The sequence below is a fragment of the Canis aureus genome, chromosome 2, assembly GCF_053574225.1.
Source record: "Canis aureus isolate CA01 chromosome 2, VMU_Caureus_v.1.0, whole genome shotgun sequence".
In the NCBI taxonomy this organism is placed as follows: Eukaryota; Metazoa; Chordata; class Mammalia; order Carnivora; family Canidae; genus Canis; species Canis aureus.
In genome coordinates, this window is record NC_135612.1 from 8,528,271 (window position 1) to 8,555,818 (window position 27,548).

At 41.8% G+C, this 27,548-nt stretch overlaps 1 protein-coding gene across 12 annotated transcripts in view; it reads right to left on the reverse strand.

Annotated features, from left to right (window-relative positions):
- PAM (peptidylglycine alpha-amidating monooxygenase) overlaps window positions 1-27,548 on the reverse strand; it is a 149,822-nt gene that overhangs the window by 73,679 nt on the left and 48,595 nt on the right. For all 12 annotated transcript variants that reach the window (XM_077863244.1, XM_077863236.1, XM_077863227.1 and 9 more), the window contains exons 5-6: window positions 18,437-18,522; window positions 16,599-16,682 (exon numbers count right to left, since the gene is read on the reverse strand). In XM_077863244.1, coding sequence (XP_077719370.1) covers window positions 16,599-16,682; window positions 18,437-18,522 — 170 coding nt within the window. The remainder of the gene's footprint in view (window positions 1-16,598; window positions 16,683-18,436; window positions 18,523-27,548) is intronic.

A 27,548-nucleotide genomic window follows, 5' to 3' on the forward strand; every position in this document is an offset into this window, starting at 1 on the left:
GAGATGCTGCAGCAGAAGCACTGCACACAAGCACAAAAGGCAAATAGGGAAGGGCAGAGGGAACGGCAGGCTGGGGTCTTCTCTTACGTTTGCTTTGGTTTTAATGAGGCTAAGACACAGCTCCTTTATGTTGTGTGTGTGCGTGTGGGGGGGTACCACCTGCATTATAAATACAGGTCTTTTTCTTTTAAGATTGATTGATTTGAGAGAGGGACAGAGAGAGAGCACAGCAGGGTAATAGCAGGGAGAGGGAAAAAGCAGGCTCCCCGCAGACCAGGGAAGCAGGGAGCCCAACCTGGGGTTGCATGCAGGCCCAGACCTGAGCGGAAGGCAGATGCTTAAGCAACTGAGTCACCCAGGTGCCCCATAAAGGCACGTCTTCAAGTTACTTGACAGTAAACAGTAAAAACACGACCCTCCAAATTAACCAGAAAATGCAGACCCGGGAGTTTTTGATTAGAGTTCCTTCCAAACAAAATCCGAGTCACCAAATTTCCCCTAGAGAATTCGTAGTTCCTTGAAATCAGCATCTCAGAGTATCAGGGCTCTCCAGTTAATCTCCACTCAAAGAGCACTCACACCTTGAGCTGTCATGGCAAATGTGTGTCCGCTTAGCAAATATCACTGGAAGAGGGGCACCGCTAATGCAGACACAGCCTGCACAGAGGGTTTCCTGGAGGCTGTCGAAAGCTGGCTGAGCAGACAAGCTCCAGCGCTAAATAAACCAGCACTACAAAAAAAAAAAAAAAAAAAAAAAAACTTCAAAAAGGAATTCCTTTTGAAGCTGTCACTGCGGCAAGTTAGCCTCTTCTGATTTTGTATTCATTTCACTGCTATGGGACTAGAAATTACTAGCTTCCATTTGTCCTGTGGCAAGGAAGAGAAAATGCATTTATCCATCTTGCAAGAAGACGACTTTCACAAAGGATGGCCTGTTCTGTTCCCAAAAGAGATCAAATGGAAGGCAGGCAGGCCAGCTCACCAATGTGCTTTTATGATCATTCTGTGTGGAGGGTGTGACTAATGTCAGAGCACCTTCCTGTTTCCATCTTTCACGAATGCAAAAACAAAAACAAACAAAAACAAAAACAAAAAACAAAAAAACAGAACTAAACTACAGTAAAGTTTAGGATTTAAAAAATCCTTCCCTCAATTATGAACCGCTCCAGAATCATACTTCTAAGGAAGTAAAAGATACCCCCCCAGTCCTAGGTAAATACAATATATTTTTTAATGGCCCTGAGTTTTTAAATTATTGATTGGTTTTTGAGCTTTTTGCTGAACTATAAAATACAGAAGGTACAGCTAGCTTCAGGAATTAAAACATATATACACCCTTGTAAACACACCCAGATCAAGAGGCAAAACCTTCCATTTGTGTTCCACTCCTGAGGCATTAAGTTTTAAATCTTTACGTTATGGATATGCTCTATGTAAACATTTGTTTGTCCTTCTGGAGTTGCCTTTTAGCTAAAAACAGGCACCTTTAACCAGTTGTCCACTAGCTTCATGGGCTTTGGTTGGACTATTTTAGATATCACACCTGGTTACTACGAAATATTTTTTCCCCTTTCTCTCAGTGAAAGTCCTTCAACTTTTGCTATTTCTGTATCTCTATTTTTTATATTCATTTTAAAAATGATAATCTAAGTTTTCTTCTGCAGTCTCCCAGTAATTATTGTCTGTTCTCCCCACTGAGGGCTGAATGCACCTGCAAAAGCCTAGGAGTCATACAAAAAGTGTTAGGTAAATTAAATAATGGAATGAAAAGGTATTTTAATATTTATAGTCAAAGATGCTGTTTTATATTTTTCTTTTTTAAAAGATTTTATTTATTTGAGAGAGAAAGAACATGAGTGTGTGTGGGGTGGGGGAGGGTTAGGGGCAGAGGGAGATGGAAAAGCAGACTCCCCACTGAGTAGAGAGCTGGATGCAGGGCTCGATCCCAGGGATCATGACCTGAGCTGAAGGCAGACACTTAACTGACTGAACCACGCAGGTGCCTCAAAGATACTGCTTTAAATTCAATTTGAAACATAAAGCTAAAAGTGTTTCTCACATAAAACTATTATGGATTTTAAATCATTTTGAGAGTATTTTTATGTATGTAACCTTTCACTCCTTCTGGAATTCTCAACCCTTTTGTGCAACATGTTCTCCCTCTTTTATTTAACTTAAACCTTTACTGCTCACGAATGACACACAAAAAGAGGCAACACTAGCCTTCTTTGTTTTGAAATCAGGAAGTTTATATTCTGCAAAAGCAGTAATTTAACCGCAATATATGCCTTTGAAGCTCAATCTAAAATCAGTGTCTGCATTTTCCACCCAATTGTCTTCATCAACTTAAAATACTATTGTGTATTGTGCTCAGTTCTTCAATGAAAAAATTAATCTAAAGTATCTAATTTACATGTAATTATGCATGTATGTAGTCTGTGGTATTAATTAGGGAATACACTTTGAACATTATAGCTCATATATTTGATTTAGCATTAATTTTCAGTCATTCAGTATGTTTATGTTGTAATGTGAATAGAATAACATTTATAAAGCACTTTCGAGTTCAGAGGTACTATATAAGTGCTAAGTATCCCTCCCACATTAATGAAAAAAACACTGAAAGCCCTTGATGACTCAAGTTATCTCTCAAAATTCCTTCAGTCCTTAAGCAAGTCTTTTCACTGTAAGATAAAGGGGGAGTGTAGAAGGAACTGTGGTTACTGACCAGATTTTATCCTCCTTTCAGTTATTTATAGGAGGTATACTACACTTAAGTCGGGGAAACAAGAATAAGAAATTCTTGCCCCAAAACATGGGGCTTAAGAAGTGTGGGGGCGAGAAATATTCCTACAATAAGAAAATCTCCTAAAGGTTTTCAAAGACAGAGAAAATGAGAATTAATATGTAATGAAAAGAAATGGAGAGCAGGATGAAGAGTTTCCAAATTGGATAAAGAGGAGACCAATGTTCCTGTTGGCAGAAATAGGGGGTTAGTGGGGTCTCCTCTAGGCCCAGGGTAGGTTGGATTACATTCTTCTAATAGAGTATTTTGTAAATATCACTAAATATTATAATTGAATCATTTTCATCAAATGCTTTTTTGATCATGGATTTATTTAGGGTCATCTTCCCCATTTTATAAGTAAGACGGTCAACTCCCGTAAAAGAGAATTAAGAGCAAATGGGAAATGGAATATACAAATTCTTGCATAGCTCTTTAAGAACTTCTATCTTTTGCTGGAATTCCTAGAACATAGTAAACAAACATAAACATGCTACGGCAATGGAGGGGAGCAGTGAGGGACAGGGTGAGGGGTAGGAAACCAGCTGGAATATGGATGAAATATGAGAAAAATGTCTTAGAGAGTGTCAATGCCCTGAACTAGATGTCACTGAAACTTAACTGCATCTTCTAATTTTTATGTGAGCTGATGGCAAGTAACTTTATTCCTCCTCTTGATTTCTTTTGGTTAAAAAATGAAATGTTATCTGCTGTTAATTTAAAGGGAATTAATTAGTTGGGACTATGCAGTGTTACTAACTTTGAAATAGGAGTTAATAATTAACGAGTGATTACAAAAGCATGAGTTGCGAAGGAGTAAATGGAGGCAAAGTATAAGGTTTTCTTGAAAAACCACCAGAAAATAAATTTGAAATACGACAAACTAAATGGTATTAGGGAACGTTCTTTTTTCCTAAAAAAGACATCACTTAAGCTAAATATTATATTGTTCACTGTTAAATTGCTTTATTTTTTTTTTAATTTTATTTTTTTTTAAATTGCTTTAAAAATACATTTTGGGGACAAGAAACATTCTGAATATATCCTTTAAAAAAGAAATAATGCTGCAGTGCTTTACAGGCCTTCTCGTAACCAAATGAATGAAAATGTAATTTCTGACCCTTAATGGCCATATTTAGGTATTAAAATAAACAGGTGTCCCATGGAATGAATGAAATGAATAAGGATCATTAGTCTTCCATACTGAGGATGATTAACAAAGTTGCAATGCAGGAAGCTAGGGAAGCAGGGAGCTCACATTTATGTGAAGAGATTGGCGAGAGCAAAAAAAAAAAAAATATTGCAGGATAATAGGCTTCTTTTGGATCATTTGAGAGGTACTGAATAGACCTAAAATCATTCCCATGACTCACATCAAGCTGCTTGTGTATAATGAAGGGTACACAAGAACGTGAAGAACATCCGATTTCAATTCTTCTGAAATCAGTGGGATTATCAAGCAATCTGATTTAGATACATCCCTGCTTGATAAAGGGAAGTGGATTACTTCATCCATCAGGAAGAAAAGGCAAAAATGAGAAGAGGTAAACAACTCCGTCTTTATTCATATGTATTCTGTTGTGCACGAATGAGCTCATTCCTCCCGGTTGCTGGTGGTTCAAGGACTATTAGAAACCCTGACTCCATTATTTGTTTTATAGAGTCAAGACATGAACTGTGGCTCATATACAAATGAGAAATCCAACACAAATTAATTTATTTTTTTTGGTTTTTAATAGCATTGGTCTAGTAGCTACATCACCTTAGGCAAATCACTTAACCTTTCTGAGCATCGATCCCCATTTCTGTAAAATGGAGGGGTTGGGCTAGATGAGCCCTTCAGGGCATTGCTCCTACTGCATCACCCTGAAGACTCCGTCTCTGGCATTAAAAACAAGCACTTTAAAAACATGTTAGGACACAACACTTAAAGATCTATGGCTTTTACTCCCTTCTTCTCAGAAGAAAAGGAAGTGATGCTTTTCTTTTCAACAACCCTTCTCGGTCATATTTCCATCTCTTCTCTTTATCTGAAAAGGTCTAAGAAGCTACAGGATTTTAGGTAAGTGGAATGTGACCTGCGTGCCTATCATTTCTCTCTCAGAATTGGTCTCAAGGTCTCTGCCTTTCTCTCACTTCCTCGTCCCTGTCACTTCACACATTCCACTTAAAAATAAAAATGTAAAAAATAGGTGGGGGGAAATATAACTTATTTTTGCTCACCCTTCACATAGGTTCATCTAGATTTAAAGAAGGAACATTTGCCCACCTATATATAGGGAGGGGATATCCAGTAGTCATCTATGCATTGTAAGGGGCTTCTACTATTACACCCTTTTGAAATGCAAACACCAAATTTTGTGAAAAAGTTAAGAATAAACTCTCCTTCAAATTTCTAAGTGAAATCAAGAAAGTGCTAGAATACCAGGCAGTAATTAAATGCATTTTTCTCTTTCAAAGCTCCTCCTTTCTTAAGAGAATTGAGATTTAATTATACTTATTTTGGTAAGTGCAAATTATTCTGCTCATGTCCCAAGCCCCAGGAGATGGCCCTGACACACCCGCAGTACTGGGGAAAAAATGCAGAAGTAACTTCAATTCTTACTAGGAAAATCTGAGCCTTGATTTTTATTTTGTTTTTTTATTTTTATTTATTTTTAAAATATTTTATTTATTTATTTATTCATGAGAGAGAGAGAGAGAGAGAGAGAGGCAGAGACACAGGCAGAGGGAGAAGCAGGCTCCATGCAGGGAGCCCGACGTGGGACTCGATCCCGGGACTCCAGGATCACGTCCTGGGCCGAAGGCAGATGCTAAACCCCTGAGCCACTTGGGGTGCCCTGAGCCTTGATTTTTAAAGTTTAGTTTGCATCAAAATCAACAGGGCAGCTCATTAAAATTTCAAATTCTGGACTCACTGGTGTACTGGTAACACATTGTGTCTGGGGAAAAGAATGCATATGTGCGTGCACATATGAATCGATTATAGTTTTTGTTAATATGAATGATGTGTACCACACAATTAATAATAATAATATAATATTCTTTACTGTAAACTCCCCATCACCAGTTGAATGTCACAGAATTCTTTCCTTAATTTTTGCCGAGCTTTTTCCATGGCCGAAGTATGGTTTTAAACGATGAGTAGTAATTCAGCTAAGAATGTTTGTTGATGTTCTTATTTATTGGAACAACAAAGATACATGTTGGGACTGCATTTGCTTGTCAGTGATGTGGGCAAAATCTCTGCTGTCCTGGTTAGGAGTTTTTAATACTGGAAAAATGCTTCCTCAAACTTTTGGACTCTTCACAGTAATATGCATCACTAACAACTTCTCCGTAATTTTCTCTTTTTTAAAGAAATATTTATTTATTTTAGAAAGAGTCAGGGAGAGAGCAAGCATGAGGGGGAGGGGTGGGGGAGAGGGAGGGAGAATCTCCAGCAGACTCCAGGCCGAGTGTGGAGCCCGTCTTGGGGTTCAATCTCACAACCCTGAGATCATGACTTGAACTGAAACCAAGAGTCTGACATTTAACAGACTGTGCCATCCAGGCACCCCTCTATCTTTTTTTAAAGTCTAAACAATCCACAAAATAATTTCTCAAGCACTGATCTGCAGCATTTGTCAATTTCCACAATGTAAATTTTCCCACTGTGGTCGATTTCAGGCAATGGCTGCAATGCGTCATCACTGAACATTTTACAGTATTTCCACCATATTGATGCAAGAGAAATAATGACTCAAGGGCAGTGATAATAAAATGTAGCAAAATAATTAGGAGATGAAAATTTTTGAGTATTGCCTTCATTTCTAATGATGGTTATAATTAGCAAACAGCTCAAAAAAAAAAATCTGAAAATTAACAAGTGGGCATTGTTGAGTCCATATGAGCCAGCTCCAGTACACCAGTGCCTCACCTCTACCTTTTTTGCATCTGATTCAATATCTGGTTCGAACCAGGAATTTTCCGTTTAAAAAGCACCGCAGGGAGATTCTGGTGCAAGTCCTCAGATCAGATTCTGAGAAATCCTGACTTTCCCAGAATTTAGTAAAGAGGATGTACTTTAGAGGTAATTCTATTAAGACCTTTCAGCTAATTCCAATCCTTTTAATGAAATAATAAGAGGAGTTTCTTTGTTTTAAGTAAACAATGGGTAAAATTTTTCAAGTGTGAAAACATCTAGTGGAGGTAAGGATATGAGGCTCACTCACTCCCTTGGACTGTAAATTGGAAAAACTGTTTTGTCGGGTAATTTGGTGGAAATCTGTTAAGGCTTAAACACTACATGAACCAAAAATCCCATTTCTAGAACTTTACCCTGCAGTAGCAAAACATCGTTACTTAAAACACTGCTTACATTAAAGTTCACTGCAGCATCGCTTGTGATAGCACAAAAATCTCAGAACTTAAATGTCTTTAATAGGGAGCGGGCTATATACATCATAGTATGTCTGCACCACAGAACACGAGGCAGCCGTTATAAATAATGGAAGAGCTTTACATGGTCTGCCCTAGAAATATGCTCAGGGCACACTGGTAAATGCAAAACAACAGCAGATGCAGATCTGTGAAGCGAGTGGTCCGATTTTTGTCCAAAAAAAGAAAAAGTGCATATATCCACCTCCGTGGTTTCTGTGTTTATACAGAAACATTAGTCAGGATAAGCATTATGAAAAGTTAGGCAGATATAAATGATAGTTACCTGGCAGGGGGTGGGGGGGGGGGGTGTCCAGGGAGAAAGGGAGCTGGAAATGAAGAGGGTGCTATAGATTCTTTTTTGTGATCTATATGCCTTTTCTTCAATAGCTTCACTGAGACATAATCTACATACCATACAATTTACCCCTTTAAAGTGTATAATCCATTGGTTTTTAGTATTTTCATAGAGATGTACAGCCATCACCTCATAGGATTTTTCAATAGTAAGGTATTGTGGGTGATTTTTGTTTTAAACTTTTCTTTTTAATGTTTTCCTGTATTTTCTAAAAGATGAAAAATGAAAGTTTGGGAGAGAATGTTTTAATGGGAAAATATTCAGCTATATCCAGAGTCCTCCAATCCTTGTTATTATTTTAACTGATGACTCAGGTTTCTTTGTTCTAATAGAACTTATTGCAACTCTGAAATCTGAAAAGCTCTGGAAGCCTAAGGTGGTGGTGGTTGTTGTAGTTTAAATAATGTTTGGCAGGGATCCCTGGGTGGCGCAGCAGTTTGGCGCCTGCCTTTGGCCCAGGGCGCGATCCTGGAGACCCGGGATTGAATCCCACGTCGGGCTCCCGGTGCATGGAGCCTGCTTCTCCTTCTGCCTATGTCTCTGCCTCTCTCTCTCTGTGTGTGTGACTATCATAAATAAATAAAAAAATTAAAAAAAAAATGTTTGGCAGCAAAATTTGGTCTGAACGGATGTGATGCTATTTATGGTCTTTATCCCTTGCAGTGTGACTATTTGAACATTTTTCCATAGGAACACAAGCATATATGATTAGGGCTGCTGCTCCAGAATCCCAAAGGTGATATCACGTAATACGTAACTTTTGCGTTGGAGTACCTTTCTATCAGGTTGAAAGTCCTTACTTCCAAACCACATGTGGCCCAAAGCATTTGGGTAGAAGTTTGTGCCCTTATATCAAGGAATAATAGAGAAATAAAAAATGGACATGGGGGAGGGAAGAAAGGAGGAGACCTGCTGAGTGGCATGGGAATCGCAGCCTTGGGAGTGCAGAGAGAAACTGAGGCAAAGCGTATCCTTCTTGGAACCACATTTCTGTATGTGCTGAGGATAAGCTTGTTTAAGCAGGGCTGCTGTCCCTGGTGGTGAGACTTGGACACCTTATCTGCACCCTGGAATGAAAGACCGTGCTGAGAACTAACCTCGTGTGTGTGTGTCCACAAACATATATTTTTTTTTAGGATTTTATTTGAGAGAGAGACAGCAAGAGAGAGCATGAGCAGGGTGGGGGAGAGGGAGAAGCGGACTCCCTGCTGAGCAGGGAGCCCAAAGTGGGGCTCGATTCCAGGACCTGTATTCTGGAAGGCAATTAGGCTTCCCGACGTACGTGTACATCAGAGGCCTATTCAGGAAAGGCCAGGCTGAGTGCTAGTAAGGTGCCACTAGGTCTCCCTGTCAGTGAGGAGGCTCCTGGCCATCTGGAATGCTAGAAGCTACGTGGGATTCGAACACCCCACCCACGGCATCTTTCACTTTGCAGAGGAGTAAAAGCAGGCATGGGGCATCTTGCTGGCGAGCGCACAGGAGGAAGGCCCTGAGTGGGATTTAGAGGAGACAGCAGAGGAGGTGGTGGGGCGTGACCGTCCCCACAGTTTCCCACTGTCTCCCCCAGCAGGTAGCGGGGAGTCAGGAGCACTCTCAGGCTTGCACTGGAGCCACAGAGACCTGCTGGACACCAGGACCATAGAATTTTGAGTGTACCTGCCCTGCCACTGAGCTACACTCCATCCTGCACAAAAATGCATCAACAAGGGGTCTTCTCCTGGGCTCACAATGCCAAAGCTTTCTCCAACAGCTTCTGGGCAGTGGTCTTGTAGGAGACGGAGATGTAACAGAAGTCACAGTGGAGTCAGAATCCCTGTCTTCCCTCCTGCCTGCCGCTGTTCCCATCCCGCACGCTCTTCCCACTGTTCCCGCAGTGGTGGTGAGCCGGGCACCCTCAAGGGGGAAATGTGGACCAGTGTAGAGGGTGCGGGCTTGACCTCACACCCGGTGTCTAGGGACACCCACCTGCCTGGAACTAAGCTGTTCAGAGGCCACACCTAACGGATCACAGGATGGAATAACACAAGGACGACAAGGAGAAGTAAATCGCAATGTCACCAGGTCCAGGCACTGGTGTCCTCACCATTTTATTCAAAAAGTTCCCTGTAAGGGCTTTAATTCTGAGTCATGAAGTGGAGCCACCCAGATTCCGCATCTAACTCAGCAACTTAGAACAAGGGAGAACAAGGCCTATTTGGAATCAATCTCTGTCTAAACTGGGTAGGGTCTTGCCTGCCTCTCCATCCCCTCTAACCCCAAGGGCTGTGTATTGACTCACATGATTATTGCTATTTTTTATTTTTATTTGCCGCCACTGGCTGGTGAGCTCCACGAGGGCAGAGTTTTGAGCTTACCCCTCAGGGCCTCCACACGGTGCTCTGTTTGAATTAAAGGGAGCTGAAATGGTAGCTTGGCAAAGAGGAACATACAGAAAACAGAAAAGCAGAGAGACGAAGGCCACAGCCCCAGTACCAGAAAAACTCCATGCAGTCCTAAAATTCTGAGGGAAATCAGTGTGCAGTCATTGACATTCAGGAAGATATCCCCAAATTGGGAATCTGGTCGGGGGGACTGGGGGGGGGGCGGGTAGAGAGGGAAACTAATGTTTAAGGCCCGTCAGCGATGCTGGACACAGCTACTACAGGCATTCAGCACCTGCCGCCTGTTTTAATTTCAAAAGACATGTAATATCTTTGGGAAAGATTTCTGTCCAAAATGTTGTAAAGCTACGGTACTTGCAGAGTTAAAAGCTTAAGCTTTCTGGAAAGTGTGCCTATCGAAACGGATTTATCAATTCTCTAAGGCTACTACTAACGTGAATTTCATGATCTGATTTTACTTATGATCCCAGCAATTGGGAGGCTACATTTCCAAGAGTCCACATAAGGAAGAGTTGCAAACAGGATCCCCGGGGTTTCATTCAGCTGATTTAGAATTAAAGATTACACACCCCCCTCTAAGGAAAATGAATCTTTCAGCAACACTGCAGGGAACATCCTAAAATATATGTGTGTTTTGAAGGCTGGAGCCAAGCCCTGGACGTGGGTGTACGTGAGCACGTGTCGGGGGGTAGGGGGCCCGTATCTTTGACAATACCCGGTATAGTTTTCCTATAAGCAACAAGAACTGAAGGACAGTAAGTGGTTTCCAGCTCGGAAACTCGGCCAACCCAAAGGGAGTCGGAACTCATGCACTTGGGCGGACGTCCTTACCTCCACTTCAAGGATATCAGTTCCAACTTCAGCTGGTGAGTAAATGGGTTTTCCCAGTTTGAGAAGTGAGCTAACGCTGAAACCCAGTAAGCTAATACCAGTAACTCTGCAAAGGAAAAGCTGGTTTTCTTAAGATTCCCCCAGGGGCCAAAATATCCAGAAGAAATATAGTTTCTGCAACAATCTCAGGAGAGTTTTGTTTCTCTTTGGAACAAGACTTTATTGAAAAAATTTGGGAGGGGGCGGGGAAAGAGGACCAGAAGGAATCTCTAGCTCCCATTATTCTAATTTCCTTGAAGGCAGGGACAGTCTTGTAGTTTATCTTCTCATAAATGAACTATGAATAATAAAAACTGCCATGGAGAACAGGAAACAGCAGAACTAGGAAACTTCTAGCAGCAACGTGACTGCTATGAACAGCTCTGTCTCAAAATATAACCAGGAATTCTAACCCCCTGAAAAAGCAACCAACATACTCTTTATATTATGGGCAACAATGACCAAAAGGTTGCATTTAGGGCAATTTAGGTCAGCTTAAAGCCTTTTATAGGGACTATAATGATGCCTGTTAACATGTACTGAGCACTTACCAGATATCTTTTTATAAACCATCATGATTCCATTTTATCAATGAGGAAGAAGGCAGAGAGGTCCAGAAACTTTGTGAGGGTGACAAAACTAGCAAGTGCCATCTCCAGGCCATCAAGCTTTAGGGTCTGATCACCTAACCCCTGCACGAGGCTACTACTTATATGGGACATTCATTTCTTTTTTTTTTTATATATTTGATTTTTTTTTTTTTTTTTAGATTTTGTTTATTTATTTATTCATGAGAGACACAGACAGAAAGAGAGGCAGAGACACAGGCAGAGGTAGAGGCAGGCTCCATGCAGGGAGCCCGACGTGGGACTCGATCCCGGGTCTCCAGGATCAGGCCCTGGGCTGAAGGCAGCGCTAAACCGTTGAGCCACAAGCAACCCCGACACCCAATGTGGAGCTCGAACTCACAACCCCAAGATCAAGAATAGCATGCTCCACCATCCAGGCCAGCCAGCCTCCCTGGGACAATCATTTCTAATTATATTATATTATTTTCTCCACGGATTATTAATTTATACAAAGTTAGGAACTCATTCTGGCTTTCCGGAGCCTCAGCCCTGGGTCACCCTGGCCTGCAAAAGCCCCGATCTTTTCTTCAAAGGCTAGTAGCTTCTCCATGCTTCTCCATGCAGTCAAGCCTAGGATGGAAGCCCAGGTTACTGCCCAGCTAATAAGCACTCGGAGTGCTTTGCAGGATGATAAAGTCCTAACAAAGCTCTGCATGGCCCGCCCCCCACCCTTCACCAATGTTCTCGTTTCTTGCCACCTCTCTCTTTGCATTTCACACTCCAGTAGTACCAAATTATTGAAAGTTCCTTGTGGACATGAGGCTTTTTCACTTCCCTGTGTCTATGCACATGCTTTTACCTTTGTTTGGGACGTGTCTTCCCCTCCCTCTGCCCACCTGGGGGCTCTGATCACTATTCAAATCCTGGTTCAGTTTCCATCTTCTAAGAAGCCTTCCCCAGACATGGCCCTCCCTGCTCCACCTCTCCATGGCCCCCATATCGGGTATGCAGTTCTAGTACTGTCTATAAAGGCAGATTTGGTGCTTGTCTCTCCAGCTAGCATATACAAAATGCCAGTGGGCAGGAAGGTTAGACCACCCAGCCCCCCAGCATGGGTCTGATAACTGTGATTGGCATGGCATTTAATAAAGATGGGTGTTTATAAATGATGCTTTAGTGGCTTCACATGCTGCACAATTTCCAAAACAAACAAGGACCAAACCAAAACAAATATTTCATGCGATCCCACAGAACCCCCTCGAAAATCACGCTCAATTTTTTTTCCTACTAATCTAGATCACGGTCCAAGACACATTCATCTGGCTTCTGATACTTTATCATATTCCAACAAATTTTACCTTCACTGTTGGCATTTTATTAAGGAGAAGTCCTAGGCTTCTTATGTAAGGAGAAACACTCTCTGTAAGGAAAAATACCCACGACACCTGTAAGCCAAACATTTTCCTACTTTTCATAAGTGCCATAACTTTCTTCTGGTGTTCTTCTGATGTTTAATTTCTTTTTTTTTTAAATTAATTAATTTATTTATTTATGATAGTCACAGAGAGAGAGAGAGAGAGAGAGAGAGAGGCAGAGACACAGGCAGAGGGAGAAGCAGGCTCCACGCACCGGGAGCCCGACGTGGGATTCAATCCCGGGTCTCCAGGATCGTGCCCTGGGCCAAAGGCAGGCACCAAACCGCTGCGCCACCCAGGGATCCCTGATGTTTAATTTCTATACTTAAAAATATCAATAGTTTGGGATCCCTGGGTGGCTCAGCAGTTTAGCGTCTGCCTTTGGCCCAGGGCACAATCCTGGAGTCCGGGGATCGAGTCCCACATCGGGCTCCCTACATGGAGCCTGCTTCTCCCTCTGCCTGTGTCTCTGCCTCTCTCTCTCTGTGTGTCTCTCGTGAATAAATAAATAAAACCATTAAAAAAAAATCAACAGTTTTAACATCAAGTTCAAACTGTGCCCGACACTAATATGATTTGGCTATGTGTGTATGTGTAGATAAAGTATGTAAGACATATGTATATGATATGCAATAAAATATATAATTTATAATCACTAGAAGGTATGATGGCATGATTATTTTTCACTTCTAGGTGCTTCTAGCGGCAAGTGTGCCATCACAATATAGAACCTTTATACAGTCTAAGTCACTCCTTGCAAACCAGGCGTGTAGAGATTTATACTGAGCTTTTTGTCAAGAGGGTATAATTGGGAATGTAGCATATTAACTGGTAGGTACTGAAAGACTTAACATACTACTTCTACTTGTAGGATTTAAAAACATCAAGATAATATTACAACATTTGGAAAGAAAAAAAATCACTCAATTCTGACTTTCATGTTATTGACTATTTTTTTTCTTGTTTTTTATAATACTTGGAAACATGTGAGCATACATAGAGTTTTATGATTTGTTATTACATACTCTATATAAATTTTTATGACTTGTTATTATACCATTTATTTAACTAGTCCCCTATTAAGGGACCTTTGTTAACTTTCCAGTTTTTCATATCAATAGTTAATGGGGCGTAAACAACCATGGGTAGGTAGCTCGTTTAAAAACAACAACTCTTTCTTTAGGACAAAAGCCCTGAGTGAGATTTTAATGTTCTGTATAAAATGCATATAATATGACAAGCTTGCTTTTCAAAATACTGCACTCATTTAAAAAAGCTCCCAAACTGTGCCCGATTAGTTCAAACCCTGGCAGTTCTGGTTTTATAATGCAATCTCCACTCACCCCTGATTTAATAAATGTAAAATGCTCTCTAATTTTAGTGAGATTTGATATTTTCCCATGTGTTTATTTTGTAAGTCATGTGTGGTTTAAGGCACAAGACCATATCTAATACTACCGAAAAAATTACACGGGTGAGATTTTTTTGTTCACATTTTTGTTATATTACAACAGGGTCCTTGGAATTATAGCACGAGTAATCCTTCTAACTCATGCCTCATATATACCTTCTTTAAGAAAAATGGTTCTCAAAAAAAATGAAAAATGCAAAATTCCTATGAAAGTTGCTCATCGGTCTCTTACAGTAAAGAATAACTATGTATTTACATATTAAATCTCAGAACTTCTAAATTGTCCCTAGATTAAACATAAATTACAAAACAAAATGAATTCCTCTCCAGTGATAAATCGTGACAGTAATAGATTTTAAAACTAGTCTGTATCATCCATCTTCCCTAGGGTGTCGAGGTGGTACCTGTTAGGATGTACTACAAAGCTAGGAGGAATCCGGTTGAAAAGGGAAGTCCAGGGGGCTCTTTGGAGGGACGGGGGGTGGGGGTGGGGGCAGTGAGCATGGGTACAACCGGGACTTCCCTTGTGGTGGTCAGGGAAGGCCTTCCTTGTCTCCTAGACTGTTGCCAATGCTTTGCAAGTCAGCAGTGTTGGCACCTGTCTGTTCCAATGACACCAATCCAATGTGTTAAATTTTTAGAGCAGAGAATTTCTGTCTTTGTTCCTCCAACGCAAACATTTATTCCATTGTTTTCAACGAAACTGCCTTCACACTACAGCGAACAAGGTTTCAGGTTCGGTTCCCAAGATGGACAGCTGTTTGTATACTATAACTCAGAGTGTTATTTTTATTTTATTTTATATTTTATTATTTTTTAGTATTATTTTTAAAAAGATTTTATTTATTTATTCACGAGAGACACACACACACACAGAGAGAGGCAGAGACACAGGCAGAGGGAAAAACAGGCTACATGCAGGGAGCCCGATGTGGGACTTGATCCTGGGATCCAGGATCACGTCCTGGGTCGAAGGCAGGAGCGAAACTGCTGAGCCACCCAGGGATCCCTTTTACTCTTATTTTCAATATAGAAACAGGTTTTATTTGGAAGTTGGGTTCATGGGCTGGTCCACAGGGACTTGTTTAATTGATAACATATCTGATTGCAGTGCTCAGAATAATCTTTCTATCATATGAAATGATTCTAATATATTTTTCCAGAGGAGGACTGTATTTACTGCCCCAGTCCTGAATACTGAGAATCTGTGGAGCCCCCATCACCACATGAGGCACTCTCCGCAAAGGCCCCAGAGGATACTTTATAGGCAGAGATGGACTCGTGCTTCAAGACCTAGTTGCCGGATGGAAAGCTAATGTGTCTGGAGAGGAAAATGTATCAGGTTGGTTAGCAGAAATCTAATGTTAGAGAACTCGGGGCGATACATGTAAGTCAGCAAAACACAGTGGAAAAGCTGATAAGCCAAAGAGAAGATTGCTTAATATTTACACTCCTGTGAACACCGCAGTGTGAACCTGGGAGGCGGTTGGAATTTGACTAAATACAGCAGGAAGACCAAGTACCAGTGTGGGTTGCCTTGGGAACAGGGCCCCTTTCTCATACTAATGATTCTATAATAAGAAGAGGAGGACTTAAAGGGAGTAGTACGTAGTACAAACTTCCAGTTATAAAATCAAGTCATGGGGATTAATGTACAGCATAGGGAACACTGTCAATAGTATTGTAATGACTGTGTATAGTGACAGATGGTAACTAGACTTATCATGGGGATCATTTTAGAGTATATAAAAATATTGAATCACTGTGATGCACACCTGAAACTAACAGGATATTGTATGTTGGCTATACGTCAATTAAAAAAAATATGAAGTGCATATGGTAATCATGGGCAGACCAGTGAGTTGTTGGGGGTGGGGAGGGTGTTTAGCAGTTTCAAAGGAGTAGGCAGGGTGTGTGCATCAGTCAGTGGACGATGGAAGAGTCCACGGAGTGGTCAGCGTAGATCACAGATGAAGCACTGACACGGGCCTGAGTGTTGGAGAAGTTCCCCGGTACTGCAAAACAGGTTGACTCTCCCCGTGCCTTGCTTATAGCAACGGAAATACATTGCTAAATCCCTATTCCTCTGATAACATTCCTTGGAAGCAATCCCCCAGTAGAAGGAGGTAGATAAGGCGACACATTGGAAAGCAAAAGAACCCTGACGTCAGAATAAGAGAAAGCAGCACACGGGACGGATAAGAGAATATAACTTTCGAAGTAAAAGTCGTTTCTTCAACGGTCCCCCAATTAAAGGAAACAAAAGCAGTTGTCATTTCCAGGTGGGCAGGAAGTGAGGTCTATAGTATGTACATTTTGCATTTTTCACATATAGTTTATATGTTTGTAGTATTTAAAGTTGTGCTTAGTTCCAACATTTCAAAACTTACCTCTGAAAGCACTAATATCCCCATAGTGCACTTGGAGTACAAAGTATTTACTGCCGGTCTCTCCTCCAACTCTGAAGCCAACACCTAAAGATCCATAAAGAAGGTAAATCAGAATTTTAGAAATCAGTCTCAAGTAGAGCATTTAATCTCAGGTCGTGGATCTATGAAATCCAAAGGGAAGTAAAATAGCATATAACACACGAAGCTATGTTCTATGAAAACGAACATGAGTCAGGCATTCAACACATAATTTCTAATATAATCTATCATTCCTTCTCAAAGCTCTGATACAATTCTATTCCTACTTCCCATTTCGGAACCAGAGGCACCACATACACTTTAAGGGGAGAAATCGAAGAAAGCAGCATTCTATCCTTGTTGATTAGGTAACAGACATACAGAAGCCCATTCTTTCATTTTGCTTTGGACATATTCACATTCCTTTTTATTTTCTGATTCAATACAGAAAACAGACTTCTTAGGAGCATCTCGGGGGACATGCTTTTATTTCCATATGAAAACATATATCTGCAAAAATGTTACTGAGAGGGGCAATTTGGGTGGCTCAGCGGCTTAGGGCCGCCTTCAGCCCAGGGCGTGATCCTGGAGACCAGGGATCGAGTCCCTCCTCGGGCTCCCTGCATGGAGCCTGCTTCTCCCTCCAAGTTTCTGCCTCTCTCTCTCTGTGTCTCTCATGAATAAATAAATAAAAATATAAATTAAAAAAATGTTATTGTGGAAATCGGTTATCAGTGAGATTACAAAGTGCAGCGTGTCAATATGTTTTTGGAATCCAAAGGGTTTCTATAGAGTTATCTAGAAAGCTAAAAAAAAAAATCTAGAGAGAAAATATTTACAAGCAGAGAAACATTTTTTTCCTGCCTCAACTAATGAATCTTAAAAATGTCAATGAATCTGTAACAGCCTTTCCCCATCGCCCTACCACCCCACCACCCCAATAGTTTCTAAATTTGTTTAGCAGCAGCTGCCTGCTAAACTGTTGAGAGGATTCAGAAGCTCATTTGAAGCAAAGCAAAACATATCGATGAGAACTTGCAAAGGTAGGGAGGCAAAAGAGGGCCACGTGCATCACAAGACGCCAGCCTCGGACCAAGGCAGACGTATCCTGGGACAGAACTGCACATTCCCTCTGACGTTAAGAGCCAGCGAGGTGATAAAAGAGTCTGGTAATTCATGCACTCATTGGAAGCTGAGGAACAGATTCAAGTGATGTCAGAAAGCCAGCTGAGGTCTGGCATTACATCAAATACCCAAGTACCAAGGCTATTAAAAAAAAAAAAAAATCTGGGGTAGCCCTGGTGGCGCAGCGGTTTAGCACTGCCTACAGCCCAGGGCGTGATCCTGGAGACCTGGGATCGAGTCCCACGTCGGGCTTCCTGCATGGAGCCTGCTTCTCCCTCTGCCTGTATCTCTGCCTTTCTCTCTGTGTGTCTCTATGTATAAATAAATTTTAAAAAAAAATCTGTTTGCTGAAACAGCAATTTACTTAATTCCTAGCTCTCTTGGCTCACGAGATGCTCCTGCTGTCGAGAACCAATGTGCCATAGGCCAAAGGTGGCTCGAGGTGTACTTGTCCATCTTCGAATTCTCTCTAAGCTGTTGTGGGGGCAAGTTACTTAGCGGAGAGAGGCAGCCAAAGAGTTAACTACCTAAGCCAAACCTTTTCTATACAGAGCGAGCAATACAGGTAATTTTTAGCGTGAAATTACAAAACGGAACGCTGTCGACGACTGTGGAAAGGACAGATGATAAAGAGTAGTTTCGAGTCAGAAACTAAACAGCTGTAGAGAAGGCCACGCAAGAGGCCTCAGACATACCTTTGGGGAGTCTGGTGGGGGGAGCATTTCTTGCCCAGGCGTATAGAATATTGGCTTTGTCTGTACAGGTTCCTTCATCACAAAACCTGAAGACAAAAAAAAAAAAAAAAAAAAGTGGCATAAACGAAGAATCAAACAGCAAAATGCAAACAGTGTTCACTGGGGGCCTGGAGGAGAGACTAGGGGAGGGAGAAAAAGGTAGATCCATCAGTCGCCGGGTCCTGATCGTAGCCACACCAGCTTTAAGATCCCAACGACAAATACCCCCCATTTGCTTTGACGCGGATGGAACTGGAGGGTATTACGCTGAGTGAAGTAAGTCAGTCGGAGAAGGACAAACATTATATGTTCTCATTCATTTGGGGAATATAAATAATAGTGAAAGGGAATATAAGGGAAGGGAGAAGAAATGTGTGGGAAATATCAGAAAGGGAGACAGAACGTAAAGACTCCTAACTCTGGGAAATGAACTAGGGGTGGTGGAAGGGGAGGAGGGCGGGGGGTGGGGGTGACTGGGTGACGGGCACTGGGGGGGCACTTGACGGGATGAGCGCTGGGTGTTACTCTGTATACTGACAAATTGAACACCAATAAAACTGATAAACCAATAAAAATAAATCTATTATAAAAAAAAAGATCCCAACGAGGCCTAGAGCAGAGAAGGACTGTGTATATGGGAGAAGAGGAGACGCCAAGGGAGACCGTCCTGTGGGGCCGACCTGCAGCGGCTCCGATCGGCCGTGCTCCCCCGCGGACCGGGCTCTGCGCACTCGGGTGGGATGGGGGCGGCACAGGAACCAACGCTGACACCGGGGTGGTCTGCAAGTGGCCTGAAGGACACGCCATCGGCATCTCCCTCTGGGCATCCGCACGGCCGCCTGTGACCCCGCCTGCGCCGCTTCCGAGGGGTCTCTCATCAAGCCAGTCCCTTCATCTACCGAGCCTCAGTTTCCTCTCTTGTACAAACAGGGCTACCTCCACTTACCTCACGGTCATTCTGTAAACCGAGGGAGGTGCAAGTGGTGGGGGCGCTTCACAAACCTCCAAGCGCCCTGAAAGCATTCGCTTCGCCTAGAGATTCACTCTGCAGAAGCGGGGTTGTGCGGTCAGAGGATCCCAGGCAGACAGACAGACGCAGCTGGACCGGACCCCAGAACCCCCCGCAGCCCCCTGCCCCGTGGACAGGCCCCGGACGGAAGCCGACCTGCCCGGGCCGCGGCGACGGGCACGCTGGCACCTGCACCGGGGGAGCCCATTTCAGGAACGGCAGCTTCCTCAGTCCAAGCCGTACCGCTTTTTTTTTTTTTTCCTTTCCCCATTACTCTATATCTCTTAGTTTGCTCTGTTCTAGAACTGGGTTTGCTCAAAACACCATTCGGTGATGTTTCTATGTTGCACCTCCTTGCTTGTGTCTGGGGAAAGTGGCAGCGAGCAAGGTTGGGGGCAGGAGTTTGGGAAGGCTTGAAAGGTCTGAGCGCTACCAAGGACAAGGACAGGGACAAACAGCTTCTTGGGCAGGAGGCTGGCTCATGCAGGAGAAAGAGGACACTGCCCACAGCCATGGAAGCTTCCTGAACAGGTTAGGGACTGAGGCCGGAAACCTGGACACCACCCGGGTCACAGAGAAGAAAATCACCGGTAAAACGTACCTTCCAATTCAGAGGCACGGACCCCTAACATGTTTTCTGCTCACAGCCAGAAATGGGTGGGGGCACAGGCGGTAGGACAGACAACTGTCTTACGTCTGCATGAAGTGGGAGGGGGGACCAGGAGCCAGGAGGTCCCCATAAGGTCATATTTAGCAAATGCTTCTGCTTCTATCACTCAGGATGTGGAAGGAAACTGGGTCCTGCGCAGTGTACAACCCATCGACCAGGGGCTCCTTCGTGCTCACTGTCAAGAACAATACACTCATGGTGAAGGATCATTATCCTGGGACACTTGTGCGTGGGAGCAAATGTCTGCGACACCCTTGTGCCAATCGCGCTGCACGGCTTAGGGTACTGGACAGCGCCCCACAGCCAGGTTCCCCTCCCGGGCCTCGTGCCACGATTGTTTAAGAAAGACTGTCCGATGGGATGAACGTTGCATCGCACTACTGTGAGCTACGAAGACTTCAAGATCTGGGCGGCAATTTTCACAGCTTTCAAACAAAGATCATAAATATACAAGAGGGCCTCACACCAATGTGATGACAGTCTTGGGTTAAACAAGGTAATTGTTTCCTCTGATATGGAAGTCAACTCAGGGTATGACTAGAAGGAACCAGAGTGAAACACAACAGAGAAAACTGCTTTAGTAAGTTTTTCGAAGCTGCATGCTGGATTAGGTCATTTGCTGGCACAAGGTCTTTGCAGTGCCTTCCAAAAATAACATGAGAATAAAATCCAAACATTGTAGCGTAACACATAAGGCTTTTCATTATCTGGGACCTTTTATAGATCAGAAAAAAAAAAAATCCCATTTTAGTCGTGCCAAGTTTCTGCCAGTTTTTAAAGTCTCTCTTCCAAAAATAAAAAAAATAATAAAAAATAAAAAATAAAGTCTCTCTTCCATATTATTCCCTTTGCCTGCAACACCCCTTCCTCAACTCTCTGCCTGACAAACCTGTATTTACTTTCCCCTTCGAGATACCCTTCAAGGGGTGCCCGGGTGGCTCAGCGGTTGAGCATCTGCCTTCGGCTCAGGCTGTGATCTCGGGGTCCTGGGATCGAGTCCTGCATCGGGCTCCCTGCAGGGAGCCTGCTTCTCCTGCCTGTGTCTCTGCCTCTCTAATAAATAAATCTTAAAATAAAAAAATAAATAAATAAATCTTAAAATAAATAAATCTTTTAAAATAATAAAATCTTAAAATAATAAAGTAAATAAAATCTTAAAATAATAAATAATTAAAGTAAATAATAAATAAATAAAATCTTAAAAAAAAAAAAAAAAAGAAAGAAAAGATTCCCTTTAGGCTTCCTCTTCAGGGAAGCTTTCTCTGCCCCTCATCCCAGCCACTTTCCACTCCTTAACCAGAGGGCTCATCTTACGTTTCAGCTTCCTTATCTCCTCTCCAACCAGACTGTGCGTATTTTGTGGTTTAATACACTCCCGGCACCTGCACGCCTGCCTGGCATTTAGTATATATTCAAGAAATGTCTGGGGAAGTTAACTTCCAAGTAGGTCTTAAACTTTTCAATATACAAACACTTAAAGATTTGAATTGGCCTAAATTTTATTGTGCTGCCAAGTATAATAAAAAGGTTTTTTTTGTTTTTAATTTCCTCAAGAAGTTTTAACTAAAATATCTAAATAACAGTGAGTCTGAATGATTACTTGCCTGGTATTCCGTAGGAATCAGCTTTCACAAGAACACTGCAAATAGGTTGTGCTTTACAGCTGAATAGGCTCAGAGAGTTTAACTTCCAAAGGTCACCTATTCAAGTTATGAGTCAAAGCTTGGCCTGTCACACTCCCTTCTGTCTCAATTCATGAGATTGATTTATGGGCAGAAAATGATATCCTATGAAGATAAGCTTTGATGACTACACTACTATACCATCTCAACTAAGCTGCAATAAGTATACACAATTCTAAAATCAAATTCCAGATAATTAAAAAAAAAACAAATTCTAGATAATTGTTTTCATTTATTCACAAAGAGGAGACGATGATTTTACATTTTATTTTCTTATCAGCTCTGGTCAAAGAAGAGCTCCAAAGGCAAACTTTGATTTTCTTTAAAATCCTATTTTATAATTTTTAAGAAAGTTATTCAACTCAAGACAGTAAAGAATGACTCACAGGAAGGCACTGGGATATTGAAACTAATCCTAAAACTTATTATGTGAGAGGATGAGGAGAGGAGCAAAAAAGAAGAGGCTCAGAGAAATGGGTTCTAGAACAGATAGTAGTACAATGGGAAAATACTACCAAGTGGCAAAGAGCATTTGAACAAATTCCCTGCACCTTTTTTTTTTTTTCCCTGCACCTTTTCATTTTCAGATTCCTATTTTTCCTTTTAAGTGAAAAATAACATCATATTTTCTCCACATAATGTGACCAACAGGAGGGGATCCTGGCTGGCTTCATCAAGTGTATGATTCTTGATCTTGGGGTGGTAGGTTCAAGCCCCAAGTTGGGTATAGAGATTACTTTAAAAAAAAAAAAAAAGGACTACAGGGACAAAGGGATAAAGATGGTATTTTGTTTTTTCAAAGGGTACTATAAAAATAGAGAGGATTTTTACCACTCTTTTTTTTTTGTTTTGTTTTTGTTTTTTATGATAGTCACACAGAGAGAGAGAGAGGCAGAGACACAGGCAGAGGGAGAAGCAGGCTCCATGCACCGGGAGCCCGACGTGGGATTCGATCCCGGGTCTCCAGGATCACGCCCTGGGCCAAAGGCAGGCGCCAAACCGCTGCACCACCCAGGGATCCCACCACTCTTATTAATAAGAAAAGTCTTCAGGCTAGGAAGCAATGTAACCCTTGATCAATGGCTGCTGTGATTTCAGGCCTCATCAACCAAGTTTCTTAGTCCTATAATTCTAGCAGCTTCTCCTAAAGGCTCCTCCAGATTAAGCCAATTAATTGTGAGAAGATTCACACAGCTCCCTGTGGTTTCTTAGTTTTTGCAGTAAAAGTGATGAGAATTAACTTTTAAAAGGAAAAATATTCTGGATTCTTGGAATTTTGTTTTAGAACCTTTTCACCTATAATCTATGGGGAAACCACTCAGATGGCATGAATATTTTCAAACTATGCCAAGCACTGAAAAATGCTAAACTGTCATTTTGAATTATCCAAATAAACCATGATTGACTGTTAAAGTACTCTCTAGTTGTATCAGTTAAAGGTCTATTTAAAATCCACGGTTACTCAGGGAAGATCAGAACTGACAAGTCATTTCTTCTTTGGTCTAAAAAAAATTTTTTTTTAAAACAAAATTGTCACACCCTCAAGTTAAGTCTATACAGCCTTAAATTCCAATTTTAATAAATTAAGTATCAGGACCCCAGGAAAATTAATCCAAAGTGAGAACATTTCTTTAAGAAACACAATATATAATCAGCGGCATATATGGAATATCTTTATCATTCAAAACTGCATCAGGAATGGGTCAGGAATTCAAATTTCATTAACTCTCCATAAACCCACAGAACATGCTTCCCAATTCAGACAAATCTTATATGAATGTCAGTGCAATGGGTATGCAATAGGTATTACTATTAACATAGTAATTACAAGGATACTTAATGGGAAAGGTTAAGTAAGAGTGGTGATTAAAAGGCACCAGCCTGATAAACATCCCTATGATGTCCACACTCCACTTGTCCACACTCCACTTTCTTGATTTTTTTTTTTTAAGATTTTATTTATTTATTCATGAGAGACACAGAGAGAGAGGCAGAGACACAGGCAGAGGGAGAAGCAGGCTCCCTACAGGGAGCCATCCCCGGAAGCTGGGACCACACGCTGGGCCAAAGGCAGATGCTCAACTGCTGAGCCACCTGGGGGGTCCCCACACTCCACTTTCCCAGTGAGATTAAAGAAGCTATAAAGTTCATAAAAAAGAGGGTGTGTCTGTTTTGCTCACACCAAATTTTTAGTGCCTAACAAAGTGCTTGGCACATGGTCAATGGTTAAGAAATATTATACTAATTAAACAAGTGTAACAACTACCATGTACTAAGCACATCTACGTGCTAGGCACTGCGCCATTATCTACATCCCTCCGCTCACTCTTCACGATGGCCCCATCAGGTGGGATTAGTGGCCCCATTTTACAGATGAGGAAACAGACCAATGCAGGATAAATAATTTGACCAATGTTTATTACAACTGGCTCTATGCTACATGTTACTGCACTATGGTAGAATATTGCTATTCTGTTTAACATAAATACTAGTCTGCCAGGAAAGAGCCAGTGTTCAAAGATGTTTGTTTCCGTTGGAACTGTCAAAATGGTTCCAGTCGGGCAGCCCGGGTGGCTCAGCAGTTAAGCATCTGCTTCCAGCCCAGGGTGTGATCCTGGAGACCCTGGATCGAGTCCCACATTGGGGTCCCTGCATGGAGCCTGCCTCTCCCTCTGCGTGGGTCTCTCTCTCTCTCTCTCTGTGTGCATCTTTCATGAAAAAATAAATAAAATCTTAAAAAAAAAATGGTTACAGTCATGCCACTTTAAAGTTGACCCTAATCTACTAAGAATTGGTCAGTTGTGGGATCCCTGGGTGGCGCAGCGGTTTGGCACCTGCCTTTGGCCCAGGGCGCGATCCTGGAGACCCGGGATCGAATCCCACGTCGGGCTCCCGGTGCATGGAGCCTGCTTCTCCCTCTGCCTGTGTCTCTGCCTCATTCTCTCTCTGTGTGACTATCACAAATAAATTAAAAAAAAAAAAATTAAAAAAATTATAAAAAAAAAAAGAATTGGTCAGTTGCTAAGGAATCTCTACCAATGGTGCTAATGCAGGTTTCTATAAATTAGGCAAGAAGGGGCACCTGGGCAGCTCCATCAGGTAAGTGTCTGCCTTCAGCTCAGGTGGTGATCCTGGGGACCTGGGATCGGTTGGGGGGGATGGCGGTGTCTCTGCATAGCGGAGAGTCAGCTTCACCCCCTCCCTCTCCCTGCCCCCCACTTGTTCTCTCTCTTTCATAAATAAATAAAGACAAAAAAAAACTAGCCAAGGATTTAGGGGAATAAGTACCAAGTGTATCTCATTTAAACAAAGATCCCTCATACTACCATGATGCAGACTGTCCTATGACTGTATTATAATATTACAGTAGAAAAAGAAAATGGATACAATCAATTTCAGCCTAGCAGGAATTTATACCTAAAATTTGCTACTATAGGGACGCCTGGGCGTCTGCCTTCGTCTCAGGGCCAGATCCTGGAGTCCCGGGATGGAGTCCCCCATTGGGCTCCCTGCACAGAGCCCGCTTCTGTCTCTGCCTCTCTCTCTGTGTCTCTCATGAATAAATAAATACAGCCTTTAAAAAGAAAAAAATAAATAAAATTTTCTACTATAATCAAAGGCACATTTTATAGCGTTCAGAACAAGGTAAAGCACAGGTTTTGGAGATTGTGTTATTTTTATTTATACCAACAAGGCTGTTGGTATGTTTGACTTTAGAAGTCTGGCTGTGGCAGAAGAAACAGAGGGGGCTGCAGAAGATAAACTGGGTAGGGATGACAGGTAGCTCGGTGGTGATGGAGAGGGTGCATGAAGGCAGCATATGCAAATACCATTCTCAACCAAAGAATCGTTATCATCATGAGGGAGGCAGCAAAGCTGCAGACGTAATCTCACCCTAAAAAAAACAGTCATTTAAATGAGTAACCAAGCAGGGTGTCTCACATACTGGCTGCTATGTAGATATATTGATATGTTTTAGCTCCTCTTCTCTTTCCCCTCATCAGCATCTGTAACCCTGTGGAGACGGTGGCATTTAAAAAGACACAGCAGGTGGTTAATAAATAGAAGCAGTTGAAAGGGATTTAAGCTAAAGCTTCATAGGATGGTAAAGCAGGACTGCTTTAGCTTGAGAATGATTCCACATTGGAACAGCTGGAGAGAGCCTCATTTAACCAGCTGGGATTCCTCTTTTCCAAAAAAGATCAAACAACCTGTGGAAGCCATCCTTGATTTGTAAAAAGTAGCCGGTCACAAGCATCATTAGAAAGAGTGCTCGGTCAAATATTAATTGCTTAGACTGAACATAATAATGTTAGTTATGCACAGAAGATGACGCCTAAGTACAAGGCAGGCTACATAAGAAGCCCAACCGCTTTAATCACCCAATATTGCAGGCGCACAATCTTGCAGTTGGCAGTCATAAATTGCTTTAAACCCTAAGTCCGGCGTTCAGCAGATAAAAGTGCACACAGCCTGTACAAACTCATGTTACAAAAAGCGGTGCTCCCGAATCACCCCAAATGTCAAAGAACTTGTGTGAACAAAACATCCTGATTTTCAAAGCCTGAAATACTCTCCATGGCCAACCATGCATTATTTTTTTTTAAACTGATGGTTAGAATAAAAATAAAGCTGTTCATAGAATAAACAAAAGCAGCATGTCGGTTTCTAAGCTCTCCTAAACTGTATTTTTTTTTTTTTTTTTTTTTAGTGAGGAGCTGTCGTATGTTTTATGTCTAAATTACCCAGTTTTCAGCACCTCATTTCCTTACCCTAAAAAAGCCCCCCAAAGCATCTACTACTCACTTATGGCTCATAGTCAGCCAAGAAATCTGGGGAACTTAGAACTGCTATGCTTTGAATTAAGTCTGCAAGCACCAATGGAATCCAACAAATCATCCTATTGCTATGCTCTCTCCATTCTTGGTACTCTTAATTTCTGTGCACCCCGCCCCCCCAGACAGTTAAGCGTCTCCTCCTATAAAGGCCTGGGAAAGAAGGTTTGAGGGTTACATCTAACAGGTACTGCTGCCTTCTTCACATGGGCCAGCAGAGCTGCTGCTTTTCCATCCAGCTGGTCCTTATTTGCATCCTCGAGAGGTATGTTAATTTGGAACTGAGCACCAGGCCCACTCTAACTATAAAGGGACCACCCCATAGTATATTAAAAGGTTCACATCAATGTATGCAATTTAAATGCACATGCATATAATTAACTAGACACATTACCAGTGTGAGCTGCTAATTTGGAATGAGACACAAAAGACTGGAATATGTGTAGGGGAAAAAAAAAAAAACCTTCAAAATTAAAATGACTACATAATGAAAACTGCTTCATGCTGTGTCTACTATTTTCATGTAAACTTAATATAACTGTAAATATATTTTAATGAACAGTAGAAAGAGGCAATTACAAAGAGCAAAGGAGGGCAGCACAACAGTGAAACATCATCAGAAGAGCTCTCTGCTTTCAAATTAAAAGTGCTGCCTGAAGACAGGGGAAGAATTACAACTTCATAATTTCAGGGGGAAAATGTTTACTTTATTAGAGACACATACCTATTTGCCAACCTGCTGGCAATGAAAATAGAACACTCGAGTGAAGACAGGGGGGCAATCCTTGCTAACAAACAGAAAAAAGAGGAACTCTAAGCTTGACGTTTTGGTGTTAAGATATCCTATTAGCTTTTTCGTCTTTCGCTAGAACAGCTT